At 40.0% G+C, this 18,693-nt stretch overlaps 1 protein-coding gene across 2 annotated transcripts in view; it reads right to left on the bottom strand.

The window, feature by feature from the left end:
- Positions 1-2,542: 2,542 nt before the first annotated feature.
- atxn10 (ataxin 10) overlaps positions 2,543-18,693 on the bottom strand; it is a 192,551-nt gene continuing 176,400 nt past the window's right edge. For both annotated transcript variants that reach the window (XM_039769391.1, XM_039769394.1), the window contains one exon: positions 2,543-3,153. In XM_039769391.1, coding sequence (XP_039625325.1) covers positions 2,969-3,153 — 185 coding nt within the window. In that variant the 3' untranslated portion in view covers positions 2,543-2,968. The remainder of the gene's footprint in view (positions 3,154-18,693) is intronic.

Below are 18,693 nucleotides of genomic sequence, written 5' to 3'. Positions count from 1 at the left end.
CAATGTTCCTTGACCTTTAAAATACCCAAAATGTAGTTATTTATGAATTTAAACACACAAGGAAAAAAGATGAGAAACTAAAAAAAATCCTAGTCATGACAATGGAGGCCAACTTTAAGGGAACACTCGCAAAATATGTCAAATGAACACCAAAAACTAACCATTTCTCTTCTTCCTCCCCAAGTGTGATAACTCTAAAATTCCTCTGAGCCTTCCTCCTGCACTTTGGGTAACTGAACTACTTTTGAACCTCACACATTATCCTATAGAATCTTCACTAGCCTGACGAATGGTGTAGGCAATGGAAGAGGTCATATGCAATAGTATCAAATGGGGGTTGTCTGATTTTGACCAGAAAACTTTTCACAACTTTCCTGCTTTATCTACTATGGTAAATACTGTGAATACGCAAGGTAGTGAAACAGACACTCCAGCAGATAGCTCAAGATAATTTAAATCCAAGAGAGACAGTGCTGATTCCACCTGGCATATGGGCCAAACCTTTGTCCTTCAAAAGACATCTGACTGTGCATCTGGTCTTCTTTTCTAATTATGATTTTCACAAATTAGATATCAAGGTGCAGCCAATGCTTGGAGACTATCCTGTTTGAGAACCTAAGGGTTGTATCTCTACTGTTAGATATCTTGTGAGACTATTATTTGCACTGTGCAGTAAAAAGACTTACAGAAACATCTCATACAGTTGGGATTATTAACACCTAATTGAGGCTATGGAAAATAATGGCCTAGTGTCCAAGGTTCCTATTCACAAGTGAGGGTAGAATCAACTGTAAGACTGACATTGTACCAGACTGGTGGTGAAGCAGGAGCCAAGTGCATCCCAAGAAGCTTTTTCTTTTACTGATTAGTCTACATTTTCATTCTGTTCTGTCTTCATAAATTCTGAACACTGACAAATAGAATGAGATTGCAAGTATAAGCAGACAAAATGAGTTTTATATGCTGAGTTCTGCAATATAGGATAACTTTGAAGTAGAACCTTAAACCTTCTGCAACAACAGTACGTGTAACAGGCAGGGCTCACGACATGAAGACCCAGAACATATTGAAATGATATTCATCAGTTGTCCTGGAACATATGCAAATTATCCAAGAATTGTTGGACTGAAATCCTTAATATGTCTATTGTGCTTTTAACATGCAATTTCTTGTTTTTAACATGCCTTTCCAATACTGTTATTATTTTTTGGGGCACCTGCTATTTATGGAGATCTACAGGGTGGTTCAGATCATCTGGATGACTCTGATTTATGCGGGGACGATTCCAATTCGGCGCAAAGACAATTCTTCATGTCATCAGTTCGCACACTTCTCGATGGTCCGGGATTTTTTGGGTGAATTTCTATGTAATAAACTTAATAAATTATAGAGTAATGAAAATTGCATAATTATATCTGGACCACCCTATATAAGATGAGCAGCAGAGTGATGCTATGTTTAGCAATGTTTTTTACTTGGTTACCTCCTTGGAATTACAGTAGAAGTACCTGTGTAGTGTATTTAACTTTACTTTTTTGTCATCTAATTTTTATTGAACTTGAACTAAAAATTGGAATGACAACCTTCCTTCCAACCATTCTGTCTTTTCCAAAATTAAGAATGGGTAAAATTTGTAAAAATCCAAAAATTGGTTAAGAGGATAAAATGGAGATTGAGTTGACACATATTTGATGAGCTAAATTACAGAAGAAGGGAATATGTCTGTGCAAAACTAAATGGGTGCCAAGATGCTTATCCTCTGAAGACATGTGAAAAAGGAAGGCAATACTGAAGCTGATTTTAAAATTCTCCTTTTGACATGTAAAAACTTTAAATGGCCTAGGCCTCCCCTTACCTTACCTTTCAGAAGTTATTAATGTAGCATATATATCAGAGTGTATGCTGTGATCTCATGCAGGCTTGTAATTAAAATAAACAAAAGTAGGAGGTTTTAACTTTTAGCTTCCAGAATGATCAACCTGCCAATATTTGAGAGACCCTTTTAGGTCTAACAATTTAAATAAAGGCCAAAACATAAAATATGTGTTTAAGAGGCTGCTGTATTTTTTTTTAAAACTGCAGCAGTCAATGTTGTTACTTTGTCTGTGTCTTGTTGGCATTCTGTATGGACAGTTTTGTATATTGAATAGCTATATTTTTGACAATGATGGAACTACTTAATATATCAACAACCAAATTGCACATATCTAACATAATGAACATTATTTGTGAGATCTGCATTGCAAATGTTTTGTTTTTGTTTAATGAAATTCTGTCTTTTTTAAACTGTGTTAGTGTACTATGCTCTGGACTTGTATATGACAGTTCATTTAATAAGAACAATGGAATTTCACTAAACATGAAATAATGTGTTAGAATGAGCTGAAGACCCCTTGTGAGCTTATAATGTCAAAGGATGTTGCACTTGTGCAAAGAGACAACAGTTTGCAGAGAAACAGAATCAGGAGATAGCACAAAGAAGTCAGAATTAACGCAGTCATCATAACCAAGAAGACAATAGTTAAATAACAAGTCCAGGACGTGTATTCAGAACTATTATTGTATTATTAATTTACTGATGTGCAATTCATGTTCTAATGAGGTTACATGGCTAAAGGACTCATAAAAAATATGTTTTAATTAAGATGGTACAAAGCAATGGTGCATAATTAAAGTCAGACTTGGGAACACACTTTATGAAAGCCATGACAACATAACAAAGGATGACTGCTTATTATCACTATGAAACTTCACCATCTTTAATTAAAAGAGAGACATTAATTTTCCAAATATCTCTATTTTAAATTACATGTTTATTATCAAGCTTCCATTTACATTTGAATGCACAAGAGAAACATTATCATACTAATGGTAATGCATGGCTCCTGGTTTAATACTAAGTTATAAAGCTTCCATAATATAAATGTACTCCTTTATTTACAACATACACACCGTTCTTCCAACTGAATCACTTTCCTTTCTTAACTGGTTTCAACAATAGCCGTCCATCTCTCTCCTCCACACAAAAACCCAGGTCTCTGAGTGTAGAAGGATCTGCCACGCCTTGACTTTTCATTTGCCTTATAATTTCTTGATTCTCTTGGCTATCTTCCAATACATTCCTGATGGTGAATATTGCCCACTGGTTTATAACTGAGATAGCAAGTTAAGGATTTAAGTTTTTATTCATGATGGAAAAAATATATAGATGCAAGGATTAGATGTTACCTAATAAAATCATGCTTGTACCATAAATCAGGCATTTTAATATGAAAAATATCATGTTTACAAGAATATAACCATGAATGACAAGCAGAAGCATTAGTTATAAGTTGTGTCTTAACATTATATGATTTATTTCAGTAACTAATCCTTTTCTCCAAATCAAGGGAAAACATTTTGCCAAAAGAAGCAGAGCGCTTTAATTTCTTACTGTTGTGCAACCACTATTTGTAATTGCAAACCCAACAGAAAGTACAAAGTTCATGACATCATTAGCAAATAATCAAAACAGTTACAGACACTGCAAAAACAACTATGTTCTGCTTGTACTGTACAAATGATCAATTTTTTATTTTCCCGCACCCTTTAAAAACACTTTGGGGTTACAAAGGGGCGAGATTATTGTAGATGCATCAAGAAAACAGTAGGAATCATACCTACAAATGGAGCTAGTTCATCACAGGTCACCCTCTAAAATGCATTGATATGGATGTGGGTATGCCACAAAAAACAATAGAATTCTTGTAAACAACAAAAGGCAGGTTGATGGCTTACCTTGATGTGGTAAAACATTATTTATTGTAAGCAGTTCTAATCTAAAATGAATATGATTAGTAGTACACCCATTTTTATCACATTCTGAATCACCTGTGAACATATTCCAGCTTGCTTTCAAGAAGATAATGCAGCAGATCAAAGATGATGTATATGTTGTTATGGATGTATTCACAGCATTTTTTGGAAAATGTATTGAAACTAGACTGATTATTTCTCATCTCCTGGATGTTACACTAACTGAGCAGCACACGAGCTAAGCAAATATTCTCTAGGATTTGGACAATGAGATGCTGCATATTCTTTAGCATAAGAAAGAATTTTTCTGTACTCTTTGCACTTGACAATAATAACCTTATAAACCTACACACCACTAACCTTTCACCATCCTAGACCATAATCACAAAAAATATATCTCCAAATGTAGCAAGTCAATAAGCAAAAGGATAACTAGCAGTAAGATTAAATTTTAAATGAAACATTACCTAAAAAAAAGGTAAATAAAAACTTAGTAACTCTGTTACAGTAATCAGCTGATTTACATAAATTAAACAGATATTACACATATATAATGAGTGTATAGCAATTTGGCTAACAACATATTTTCACGACTGCTATTAATTTGTTAGTACTCTTTATTATCAAGAGAACCAGATAAGAGGGTATAAGATTGATTAATGGATGCTTTCAAATATAATCAATATTTATAAAATACTAAGGTCTCCCTGTCACTTTTTGGATTACTTGTGAGCTACTAGGGCTAGAATGTTGATTTTGGCCTTAATCAAAAGCGTATGACCTGATCTGTTCCAGAAATTAAAATTTTTTATGCAGTAGGAGCTTGGTCATGTTTTTGTAATGGTAAATTGATCGAGACATGACAGAAAGAAAAGGAAGAGCAGCAACATCTGCTTAGCAAGAAGCAAATTATAGAAGCCAATTATGTGATGAAGAACACAGTAATAGCAATGCCTTCTGAGCTTCAAGCACATCAAAGGAGGTGATCATATGAAATTGAATAAGCACACAAGATGTTGAGGCACATAGACAAGCAAGAAGTAATTCTGAATATAACCTGATATGTTCTGGAAATCTATATACAAGGGGGTCTCCAAAAATAACTGGAATTGGAAAAAAAAATTGTTTTAATAATTTTTACTTATTGAAACTTTAATCTCCTTCAAAGTACTCTCCATGTGAATGAATAAACTTGTCCCAACAGTTTTCCTACTGGTGGAAACATTTTTGGAATTGCTAAAGAAGAACGTTGTCCAATGCCTGCAGTGATTTTTCTTTGACTTCCCCCACAGTACAAAAATGCTTTCCTTTAAGTTCTTTTTCATATGCGGGAACAAGAAAAAGATGCACATGTAGAGTACTGTAAAGGAGACTAAAGTTTCAGTAAGTAAAAGTTATTAAAACATTTTTTTTTTCAATTTGGGATAATTTTGGGTACCCCCTCGTATATAAAATGCAACCTTGGGGCCACTTTACTAATTGGCAGAAAAGTTCATTTTAATGAAAGCATGGTCTCCTTCAAGCCCATCTATTGATAATCCCCCAGGACATGGATATGCGTGTTCAGAATTCATAGTCAAATGTAAGTATTACAGTATATCTAATGACCACTAACCAAATAACTTTATTAAACGTCAATACAGGATGGCAAACCAATCTGTGGTTGTGTGTTTATGGCAAAGTAACTTCAAAATGAACTGATAACCATAATAATGGGATAAAGACAAAAGGACAGCAGCACCATCTGCTGATCAATACACAAACACCACTACTTACCAAAGTTACATTGGCAATGTGATTAATGTCAAGCTGTATTTTTTTCATGTTGAAAACAAGTGAATGTGTTGCCAAAATAGAAAAGTTCTGCTTGCTGTAAAGAGCCACCAGAAGTAATAATATACATTATTAGTTCTACAGGAGCTGTATCTGTTTAGAAAATATAAGAAGTATCAACAGCTTGTTATCTTTTACAGATTTTAATTGCATTTTATTTTAGGATCATGGGCCTGCTTGTTCCACCAGTAAAATATATTTTGAATAGTCTCAACAGATCATTAATTTCATATATTGCTTGTTGGATATAAATCTAGACAGCTAGTTTTCTGATTGAAACTTCTTCTCTACTAGAAGTTGGAGCCTTATGAAACCTGTGTCTATAGTGATTTTCACTTATGATTTGCTGCCACTGTTTAGGCTTAAAGTAAAGTTTTCATTTACTGTTTCACAACAATTGACACTAAACTGTAATCCTTCTGTTATTGAACTTCTCTGACATTTACAAATATTTTTAAAAAGCATCTTGAAGCTACTACATGAAGTAAATATGTATAGCACTATACAACTGAGCCTGCAGATGCAAGCTACTTTCGAGATGTCCGTTCTTTGCAGATGGGGACTGTACAATTCTATATTGTGAAAAGAAATATGTTTATCTAACAATAGTTTAATAAGACAGCAAAGTGAAGGGATCATTTTCATGATCAGATGAAACAAACTGAACCTTTTTAACAGGGGTTTACTAATTTACAGTTTGAACTTGTGTGTCTGTTTTCTAAATTTCATGATTTTTTGTTTTCATTTCATTTTGGCAACATTTGCTATTCTGCCAAACTATAAAGTAGAACATGGCCTTTCTGGATCTGAGCCACATCAAAATAGAGGAAGAAATTTGTTCCACAAACATTTGTCAAAATTACACTCAAGGCCAACCTAGAACCAAACTAAAATGCAACTATGAAAAAGTACATGGACTTTAACACTCTAATTTTTTTTTATCATAATCATTATTTCTGTAAATTGACTCACTGTTAAGTACCCATATAATTGAAGTGTTACTGACTATGTAACACTTTAAAGGGACTCATTCTTATTTAAAATACATAGCATAGCATACTACTGTAATTTTATTACATGAGATCTATTTGTGTTTGATTGCAAAGGATTATAAAGGACAAGAGAGCCTCTTCCTTCTAGATTAATTACATAAAAAGATATCACCTAATCATCTTTCTGTTCCTAGCCTAATGCCGAAGAACAATACATGTATTACATTTGTCTTATGTCTATACATAATACACACCATCTCCATGTTTTATTTGTTTTTTAAGCATATAAATTAAGGATTACAAATGTAACATGTAAAGTAAATTTTCCTCTTTTTATTCTGACAGAAAAACAATAATTTATATCTTTGATTTTGGATCCAGAGTCTTGAACAGATGTCAGAAATTGAATAAAACATTTAGCAGATTTTCATTCAAATAAGGTCACTTTACTTTCTCCATTTATCCATGCAGGGCACTTAATTTCATTATGTATATCACTTCTGCCTCAAAGTCCACAGTCTTTGGTTCAAATCCTAACGGATGCAATGCCTGTTGTGGAGTATGCACATGCCTTCCAAGTCTCAATGTGGGTTTCTCTAAGCTTTCTCGTTTTCCTTCCACATTCCAAACAATGCATGTTAGGTTAGTGCACAGTTCTGCTTGTCCAAATGTTGATATGGGTAGGCATGTACATGAATATGATATGTGATTAAGTCTAAATTTGGTTCCTACGTTGATTTGATTGGCTATCTCACTGGCAACTTAAAGAAAAGAATCTAGTCATGTACTGTACAAGAACGGCAGAGTAGAGCAACATTTGAATGAGGCATGATATCAGATTAACAGTGCCAGTGAGGTACATCCCTTCAGGCCAACAGGTTCTAGAATGGTTCCAAGGGTACATCTACTTATACAGTATATATAATATATTAGCTTAGCCAATCTAAAAATATCTGGCAATGAAAAAGGAGGTCAAAATACAAATTCAATACTAGCTATTATGCAACAACTACAGGACACACCGACATACAGTAGAAATAGTACAGCATCCCAGCTTTTCTGACAATTTTATAGTCATGCTGTTTTGAGTGCAAAGGTGAAACTCTATATTAGTTAGGGGTACTAATTAGGAGGCTATCAAGAGACTGAAACATGTTTAACAATAAATAAAACACACAAATACTAAGTTTGAAAAATAAATAAAAAATATACAGTTATTATATAGTATATTTTAGTGAACAACAAATAATTTTAAGTGTTATTTCTGGAACACAAGCTATTTTCTGGAACTCACAAAATCACCACCTTACTTTAGCATTATGTATTCCTATATTCCTATGGGGAAAAACAATAAGATTCATAGTTATACACAGAGATATCAGACTTTGTGGAAGCAATCGTGTTTTTGCAAAAGTTAAATAATTAATGTCATTAAATTTGCTCATAAACTCCTCTATGGCCTCATTTATATGTAACACACTTTGTCTATTTGAAAATAAATACTTCTCTTCAATGGCAGTGTCCTATACAAACAAAGTCATGAATATTACATGAATTGCCTTGTTAGCATGCTGTGACAGGCTAGATAGCCAAGATCAGGCCAAGAGCATCTGAAGTAGGATAGAAGATTAGAGTGAGCCTGATCTAATATTCTCATTACTCCCTTTTAATTCTGTCCAAAGAAGTAAAATTGAACATGGTTTAAACTTAATCCCACTATTACTTTAAGCACTTTTATTGAAGACCCAGCTATACAAGCAGGATCTCTGGAGTTTCCATAGCTACAAGAATAATGCCACAGGCCTGTTTGTTGCAAATCTAAATAGAGGACTGATGCAAATGAAACGACTAGAGAATGCGTTTACCAATGCAGGATAAGTGTTAGCTTTTACAGCTTCTTTGTTTAAATAAAAAGGAAAGCAAAAAATAATCTCTTACACAAATTCTAAAGGAGGGATTTTTTTTTAATAAATTAGTTTAAAATTGACAAGTTCTCCCAGAATATACTATGGAAGATATGTTCTAGTGTGTAGACATAAAAGGAGGTTAAACTGATAAATAACATTAAATTATCTAATGAACTTCAAATATTGTATCTTAAATTATTAAATCTTTTCTTTTCTTCTATTCAGTTCTATCCACACTTTACATACCACAAAAACATTCTACTCCAATAAATTATTCATGTATAAGCAAAACACTTTAGGCAGATTATAATATACTGATGTAGATTACTAATGATAATTCTAGAAAATACTTAAGGTCATACCTTGAGTTAAAAAAATAATTCAGACATTTCATGTATTAAGACTTGGTGCCTAGGGATGGTCATTGCTAATGTTAGATCTCATGCTTTAGAACAGAAATGCTTTGTCACAAGATGAACGCGATTGCTTTGCTAGTATTTACAGTGCCTTATACGGTAATAATTTAACTTAAATCTCACCAAAAAAATGCAAAACGCAGCATAAAAGAGCAATCAGAACCATCCACTGTGAAAACGAGCACTCTTCTTCAAGAAGACCAAGTACCATACAAGTAGTTGTCTGCTTTCAGAGACTATGGTGACAAAGAAATATTATTTTATTTTAATGCTGATTACACCAAGCAAAGGTCCATTTTTATGTGTACTGTAAGTATATTTTTAGGGTTTATAAACTACAAAAAGTACACTCCTCTTTGAAGTACTCAACAGACTGCTCTTGATAAAACTCCCTAATCCTAACCTACTACTGTATACATTGATATTTGCAGTCAAATGATGCAGAGCATGTTGCTTTTGTTTTTCCTTACAATTCAAATAATTGTAAATACAGCTATATCACAGTGGAGGCATATTCAAATTGTATCTATTTAGATTATCTCAGTTGATAAGGTATTTCTTTCAGATATCCATGCCAACATGACCTTGGACACTGATCCTTGTGAATTATTAGCAGATAAAGTGGCTTGGTAATACAAGTCTTTGATCAGCATGATGTGATTAATAGATGATTTTGCTACTTAGTGCCATTAAACTTATATATTTAGACCAATGAGAATGTGAAGCCAAAACATTACTCAATCAGTTTGTCAGTTTAATTTTACATTCTTGAAAGGGCAGCATTATTCATGAATAGCATCTTTCTCTGTGTTTCTTACCATTCATCCATCGATTATCCAATCCGCTATATCCTAACTACAGGGTCACGGGGGTCTGCTGCAGCCAACCCCAGCCAACACAGGGCGCAAGGCAGGAAACAAACCCCGGGCAGGGCGCCAGCCCACCACAGGGCATGAAAAGGACCTAATCCCATTAATTGTAATGTTTGCCATTTTTACAACTTTCCTGGTACAATTTTGGCTCAAAAACCTATTTTTATTGCTTCTGATAAATAATTCTTTGATTGCATATAAAACACAGCATAATTTTTATATTCTCCTGTTAACAGTTCATACTTGTTCAGGCTACAAGAATGTATCTGAGGTGAAGTGAGACCTTTGTTTTTCAAACAACATACAATTTACATTTAAATTCATACTGTTGAAAATACTCATTATTACTATCAAATAAGCTGAAACACCTGCTCCTAAATAACATATAATTTCACAACAACTGTGTGTCAGCAGCGAGAAAAGTGAACTAGCTATTTTTTAGACAACACATAATCTACCAAGTATTAAGCACTAGAGCTTATTTTTTTAATACGAAACTAGAAAAACAGTGACTGTGTTTTAAAGGAAGGGGCCAGAAAATTAAAAGTAATTTTGTAACACAAGTTGTTTTAACACATGCTAGCCATCCCAAAGCTTTCTGGTTAACTGCCAGACCATATCATGTATGAGCCAATACCTTAGGAAACTATATCTGGATTATATATATTTATATATACTGCTCAAAAAAATTAAAGGAACACTTTTTAATCAGAATATAGCATCAAGTCAATGAAACTTCTGGGATATTGATTTGGTCAGTTAAGTAGCACAGGGGGTTGTTAATCAGTTTCAGCTGCTTTGCTGTTAATGAAATTAACAACAGGTGCACTAGAGGGGCAACAATGAGATGACCCCCAAAACAGGAATGGTTTAACAGGTGGAAGCCACTGACATTTTTCCCTCCTCATCTTTTCTGACTGTTTTTCACTAGTTTTGCATTTCGCTATGGTCAGTGTAACTACTGGTAGCATGAGGCGAAACCTGGACCCTACAGAGGTTGCACAGGAAATCCAACTTCTCCAGGATGGCACATCAATGTGTGTCATTGCCAGAAGGTTTGCTGTGTCTCCCAGCACTGTCTCAAGGGCATGGAGGAGATTCCAGGAGACAAGCAGTTAGTCTAGGAGAGCTGGACAGGACCATAGAAGGTCCTTAACCCATCAGCAGGACTGGTATCTGCTCCTTTGGAGAAGGACAAACAGGATGAGCATTTCCAGAGCTCTACAAAATGACCTCCAGCAGGCCACTGGTGTGAATGTCTCTGACCAAACAATCAGAAACAGACTTCTTGAGGGTGGCCTGAGGGCCCAATGTCATCTAGTGGGCCCTGTGCTCACAACCCAGTGCAGTGGAGCTCGATCGGCATTTACCATAGAATACCAGAATTGTCGGGTCCACCAATGGCACCCTGTGTTTTTCACAGATGAGAGCAGGTTCACCCTGAGCACATGTGACAGACGTTGAAGGGTCTGCAGAAGCCATGGAGAATGTTATGCTGTCTGTAACATCATTCGGCATGACTAGTTTGGTGGGGGGTCAGTGATGGTCTGGGGAGGCATATCCATGGAGGGACGCACAGACTTCTACAAGCTAGACAAAGACACCTTGACTGCCATTAGGTATCAGGATGAAATCCTTGGACCCATTGTCAGACCTTACGCTGGTGCAGTAGGTCCTGGTTTCCTCCTAATGCACGACAATGCCCGGCCTCATGTGGCAAGAGTATGCATGTATGTACCTGGAGGATGAAGGAATTGAAACAACTAAATGGCCTTCACGATCATTATGTTTCGGTCCATTAGGCGCCGCCAGGTTGCTCCTCAGACTTGTACAACAGCTCAGGGATGCCCTCATACAGATCTGGGAGGAAATGCCACAAGACACCATCCGTCGTCTCATTAGGAGCATGCCCCGACGTTGTCAAGCATGCATACAAGCTCGTGGGGGCCACACAAGATACTGAAAAGCATTTTGAGTAGCAGAAATTAAGTTTTTAAAAAATGGGACTAGCCTGCCACATCTTCATTTCACTCTGATTTTAGGGTGTCTACACAATTGAGCCCTCTGTAGGCAGAAAACTTTTATTTCCATTAAAAGACTTGGCATCCTTTTGTTCCTAAGACATTGCCCTGTCGTTATTTGTATAGATATCCAACTTCATATTGAGATCTGATGTATCTAATGTGTTTCTTTAAAGTGTTCCTTTAATTTTTGTGAGCAGTGTATACTGTATGTGTATATGTATGTATATATATATATATATATATATATATATATATATTGTCAAGCATGCGCGAGTGGGAGGTCGCAGATGGACGTTAAAACACATCAAAAGACGTTCGCCGGCGGGGAATGGCGGGTACTAACCTTTCTCCTTTGTTTTCCAGAAGTAAAGACACTCCGCCATAAGGCACTGTACCGCAGTACGCCCACTTCCGCCCTTCCTCCGCCATCTTCCCTGACGTCAGCAGTCCCGTCATCCCTCACACCTCCCTCCCAGCATTCCTCCACTTCCGGCTCCTCCCATATAAAATGGCCACAGACGCCTAGTATGGCATCGCGCAGATGAATGTTTTGTTCTTTCTGTTTGACCCGTTTTTTTTGACTTGAGATGTGGATTGTAGACAATATACGGGGCCGGAAAACCCCAAACCTTTTTTTCTGTTTGGCTCTGAATCTGTTACATTGGCGTAGTCTCCAGGATACTTGTCCGAAGAAAATGACAGAAGGACTGGACCTGAACACTGTACTCCAGGGGATGAATGCCCAGATCGTCGCCCAGGTGGCTACCAACAGAGAGCTGGAGCAAACGAAGACCCAGTTGGCCGAGGCCCGGAGAGTAAGACCTGATCCGCCTCGTCCAACAGCCTAGCCTCTGGTGCCTATGACCGAGGCCGACGATGTGGAGTCATACCTCGGCATCTTTGAATGGATGGCCACCCGGAACGAGTGGCAGCGGTCCGAGTGGGCGTCCATTCTTGCGCCCTACCTGAAGGGACCCACGCAGCGCGCTTATTACGACCTCCCCGAGGAGGAGGCCGCGCAGTATGACCTCCCTAAAACAGGAGATCCTGGCACACTACGGCATAACGCCGGGCCAGCAGGCGGCAGAATGGAGAACCTGGCAATTTGACACAGAAAAGCCGGCCCGAGCGCAGGCCTTCGACTTTTGGGGAAAAATGGGGCGGTGGCTACGGCCCGAGGGTTACCAAGCCAGGAAGGTCGTAGAGAAGGTGGCCTGTGAGGGCCTGGTTAACGCCCTACCTAGCTCCCTCGCCCAGCAGGTCCGGCGCCACCCATATAAGGACATGTCAGGACTCCTGGAGGTCCTGGAGCGTTAGCTCGCGGCCTACCAAGCCAGGGGGTCCGAAAGACAAGCGCATGGGAACCGACAGGGACGGGTGGCCCACCCCGAGCCCTGTTGACGCGCTGCGGAAGCGCCGTTGAAACCCAAAGAGAAACCGGCCTCTCCGCGCTGTTACAAGTGCGGAGAGACCGGACACCTACTGCCGACCTGTTCCCTCAACACGGCAATGGAGCCGATGGACTGCACCTGGGCCTTCAAGGAAAGGTATTGTACTCCGTCGCACCCGCTGGCAACTCCAAACACGGGAGTGGTGTTGTTCAATGAACACTCGGTGGTGGCTTTGTTTGACTCCGGCAGCAACATCACCATTGTTGCTCGCCATTATGTATTACCGCGACAGTGGCTCAAGAAGCATTTACAGGTCACATGTGTGCATGGAGAGACCAAGTCTTACCGTTCCGCTCGCTGCTTACCTGGAAGGGGCAGGTTTCCAGTTTGACGGTCGCGGTGTTGCCCGAACCCCCCTATCCGGTAATTTTGGGACAAGACTGGTCGCAAACAAATTGCAGTAAGACGAACACCGCTCCCGAAGCCTCCCTAGGTTTGGCCACGAGGGGACGAGGCACCCTTCCCGCGGTCTCCACGCCATGCTCTGGGGCAAGCCAAGATGGCACAGGCACGTTGGGGGATGTTTCTCAGGCGACGGACTCTGACCCAGATGTATCCGCCGGGGAAGGGACAAGCCAGGGAACACTCCCGCACAACCGCTCACAAGACCCACTGAGTAATTTGGATCATCAATTTCGGTCCACGCCTGCCTCATTTAAGAGGGAGCAGTGGAATGACGATTCCCTGCGGTTTGCCCGGAATGCGGTTGTTCTGCCAGGCAGCTCACAAGCTGACGGTTCCATGCCACGCAAGCGTTTCTTTGTACAAGAAAACGATCTGTTGTATCGGGTAGCAACACACGAGGGTGAGGTGCGGAAGTTGTTGCTAGTCCCACGTACCTTCCGGCAGGAGGTGTGTGAACTGGCACACGCTCACCTCTTAGGCGCCCACCTTGGGGCCGAGAAGACACTGGAAAGAGTCAAACTCCGCCTTTACTGGCCCGGGATCAACGAGGAGGTCCGGCGTTTCTGTCAGTCCTGCCCGGAGTGTCAGACTCGCCAGATTCCTAGGAGGGACCACGCTCCTCTCATCCCCATTCCTTTAATAGACATTCCGTTTAACAGAATAGGGGTCGATTTAGTAGGACTCCTCGAACCCTCCACCCGTGGCTACAAATACATATTGGTCATGGTTGATTATGCAACCCGATACCCAGAGGCGGTTCCCCTGCGCTCCGCTAATACGAAAAATATCGCACGGGAATTAGTCAACTTATTTTCAAGAGTGGGTATCCTCAAAGAAGTCCTCATGGACCAGGGTACTCCCTTAACCTCGGATACGTTCAGGGAGGTTGCCAAATTACTCATAATAAAGCACCTAAAGACGTCTGTCTACCACCCCCAAACAGACGGGTTGGTAGAACGATTTAACCAGAAGCTTAAACAGATGCTTTGCAAGGTAGTCAGCGCCGATGGCAGGAATTGGGACCAACTCCTACTGCTAGTGCTTTTTGCCTACCGGGAGGTACCCCAGGCCTCTACGGGCTTCTCCCCCTTTGAGTTATTGTATGGACGACAACCCCGGGAACCTTTAGACATACTAAAAGAGGGCTAGGAGGATGAGGCCCTTCCCTCCTCCAATATATTGGAGTATGTCACGCAACTACGCGACAGGCTCGCTAAAATCAGGCCTATCCCAAAAGACCACGTGACTCGTGCGCAGGCAGCACAGGCTCGGTGTTACAACCGCAACTCCGTCCTCCAAGAGTTCCTCCCGGGGGATCGAGTGATGGTGCTCGTTCCCACCTCCCACTCTAAGCTGCTAGCTCATTGGCAGGGGCCATACGAGGTTAAAGAAAGAAAGGGGCTCGTCGACTATTTGGTTCTCCAGCCTAATCGTCGACCGAGTGAGAGGATCTACCACGTCAACTTGTTAAAACCGTGGAAGGACAGGGAAGAGGTCCCCGACACCCAAAGGTCCCTCTCCCTATTCGCTGGCGCGTTTGCCCTTAACCTCGGGGACGAGCTGACACCCTTACAACGGCGTGAGATAGCCCAGGTCATCCACGCCAACCCTGAAGTGGTGAGCGAGTCACCTGGTCGGACCACCCTGACTGCGCATGATATAGTCACAGACCCCGGAGTGATCGTTCGGGAGAGGCCCTATAGACTCCCAGAGGCGAAACGCGCTGAAGTGGAACTGGAGGTGCAACGCATGTTGGATATGGACATCATTGAGGAAAGTCATAGCCCCTGGTCTAGTCCAATCGTCCTTGTTTCCAAGCCAGACGGCTCCTGGAGGTTTTGCAATGACTTTAGACGTCTAAACCAGGTCTCCCAGTTCGACGCCTACCCGATGCCTCGCATTGATGACCTACTCGAGCAGCTGGGTGCGGCCCGATACTTGAATACCCTTGACATGACGAAAGGGTATTGGCAAATTCCTTTAACAGCATCCGCGAAAGAGAAAACGGCCTTTAGCACCCCTAGTGGACATTGGCAGTACAAGGTCCTCCCATTTGGGCTGCACGGGGCCCCAGCGACCTTTCAGCATCTGGTGGATAGAGTGCTGAAGCCCCACCAGTCCTATAGTGCCGCCTACCTGGATGACGTCGTCATCTATTCCGGCACCTGGGAGGAACATCTATTGCAGGTCTCAGCTGTCCTCGCGACACTGGCTAAAGCCGGCCTCCGTATTAACTCCCGTAAGTGTTTCTTTAGCTTGAAGGAGGCCAAATATTTAGGCTACCTTGTGGGACGAGGACAGGTGAGACCCCAGTGTTCCAAAGTCAAAGACATCCTGGGATGGCCCTGTCCGAATACCAAGAGACAGGTGCAGGCTTTCCTGGGGTTGGCTGGGTACTACCGCCAGTTCGTACCCCGTTTCTCCGAGAGGGCAGCAACCTTGACTGACTTAACAAAGAAAGGTGCTCCCCTTCATGTGGTATGGAACAACAAGGCAGAAAATGCATTCAGTGACTTAAAAAAGGCCCTAACGTCGACACCTATATTAAGAACCCCTGATTTTGGGTTACCCTTTATTCTCCAGACCGATGCTTCGGACACAGGCCTGGGTGCCGTGTTGAGCCAAAGCATCGATGGTGTCGAACACCCCGTGATGTACCTGAGCCGGAAACTGCTGGACCAGGAGACCCGGGACGCGGCGGTGGAGAAGGAAGCCCTGGCCATTAAGTGGGCCGTGACTTATCTCCGGTACTACCTGTTGGGTCGCGAGTTCACTCTAGTGACTGATCACGCTGCACTGCAGTGGATCTCCCTTCATAAGGAGTCGAACCCGCGGGTCACCAGGTGGTTTCTGGACTTACAGCTCTATAAGTTCGCGGTTACTTATCGCCGCGGCGGCTTTCAGGCCAACGCCGATGCCCTCTCTCGTATTCACAACCTCTCGGTTAGGTCCGCCCGTCCTGACGGTCTCGGGCTAAGGGGGGGGTCGTGTCACGCATGCGCGAGTAGGAGGCCGCGGATGGACCTTAAAACACATCGAAAGACGTTTGCCGGCGGGGAATGGTGGGGTACTAACCTTTCTCCTTTGTTTTCCAGAAGTAAAGACACTCCGCCATAAGGCACTGTACCGCAGTACGTCCACTTCCGCCCTTCCTCCGCCATCTTCCCTGACGTCAGCAGTCCCGTCATCCCTCACGCCTCCTTCTCAGCATTCCTCCACTTCCGGCTTCTCCCATATAAAATGGCCGCCAACGCCTAGTATGGCGTCGCGCAGATGAATGGTTTGTTCTTTCTGTTTGACCCGTTTTTTTTGACTTGAGCTGTGGATTGTAGTCAATATACGGGGCCGGAAAACCCCAAACCTTTTTTTCTGTTTGGCTCTGAATCTGTTAATATATATATTATATATATATGTGTGTTTTCAAAAACAATTGTTAATATTTGTTTGTCTGTAAGAGTAGATATTGAAAAAATAATAAAAACTGAATTAAATCATTTTACAGTAGAACAATGGTAAAATATTTTATTATTCTGTTAATTACTTTCTTTGCCCATGGCAAATAAAATAATTAAGACTTTCAACAGTGATACTATAAGGGTTTTTTTTACATTTGCCTAAGAATTTGGGTTCTATTTGTTACACAACAAAAAGTTAATGCAATTTATTAATAAAAAAGACAATTGTATAGTTATTTATATATTGATTGACAAGTGGGAAACAACACAGAGACAAATAAACAACAAAGGACTGGCACATTTAAGTTGATTTAAGCTTATTTTTGGTTTTCCCAGATGAACAGGGCTTTCACATGTAGGTGGTTTATCAGGCTTTTCACATTGATGCCAGTTCCCTGAATCAGCACATTTTGAATCACATCACAAAACATGTCACTCTATATAACTGTAACTAATATTTTTGTGCGATAAACTGAGAAATTTATAAGATATGCTATGAGAAAGAATCCAAAAAAGCCGGGACAAATAGTGCATTTAATGGTACCACAACTTTTAATACACTCTCCTTTTTTAAAATCACTGATTTGGATTACAGTCAGAAATATAACTACAGACTCGGAAAGTCTTTGCCCTGGGCTGTTTTTTAAAACACAGTTCTTAACAAAATTTTGATAGATGTCCAAAATTGCATCAAATCTGTCATTTTTCACACATTATACACAGATGTCTTTGTTGTCAAAGTGCAAATGGAACATGATAGTCTGATAGTGGTCACGAGACATTGTATCTTTAATTGCTGGTACAACAAATAGTTCTGAGCAAGCATCAACCACAGCACCAACTGTGGTCATTGCTGCTTTTATGAAAAGAATGGAGATAAACGCCATCAACTCGGAGAGGCAAGTTCGTTATACCACGTGAACGTCACTGACAGAATAAAACTGAATAATAAAAAATAAAAAAAAGCGCTAACTTTTACAAGTACTCTGGGTGTCATAGACTCAAATCAAATGTATGTTTTTATTATATTATAGCAATAACAACAGCAGCTCACTACTCAAAACACAGAGCGCCCGGACTCTTAACTTTTTGGTTATAAGGCAGCAGTTTTTACCTCTGCACCATCCAAGAATACATATCAAATTTGTCAATTGACATTTTAGCTTGGGTTTTCAAGTAATTGACAGCAACATGTAAGTTGAATGATTTTTTTCCTTTGGTTATATTCTTGAATATAAGCGCACGTTTATTTGATATTTGAACTAAGCATGTTGTTGATATTATACTACTATCACTAGTATCAATTAGATATGCAAGTAAGAATTCAATTGTACACATGACAGTTCATTTGAGCTTGAGATTAAAAAGGTACTGCAAAACCCATTTCCTCCAATATAACTAGAGGGTACTTAATGAAAAAATGTGGAAACAGAAGCAATACTCACTCTACTAGTTAAACTTAACCTGACACCATATTTTCTAATCTAACTAATAAAATCTAATACTTAGACAGCAGAAATTGGCCTTGAGCTAATGTATATTT

The sequence above is a fragment of the Polypterus senegalus genome, chromosome 11 (genome assembly GCF_016835505.1).
Source record: "Polypterus senegalus isolate Bchr_013 chromosome 11, ASM1683550v1, whole genome shotgun sequence".
Lineage (NCBI taxonomy): Eukaryota > Metazoa > Chordata > Cladistia > Polypteriformes > Polypteridae > Polypterus > Polypterus senegalus.
This window is presented reverse-complemented; position numbering and strand designations above follow the sequence as displayed.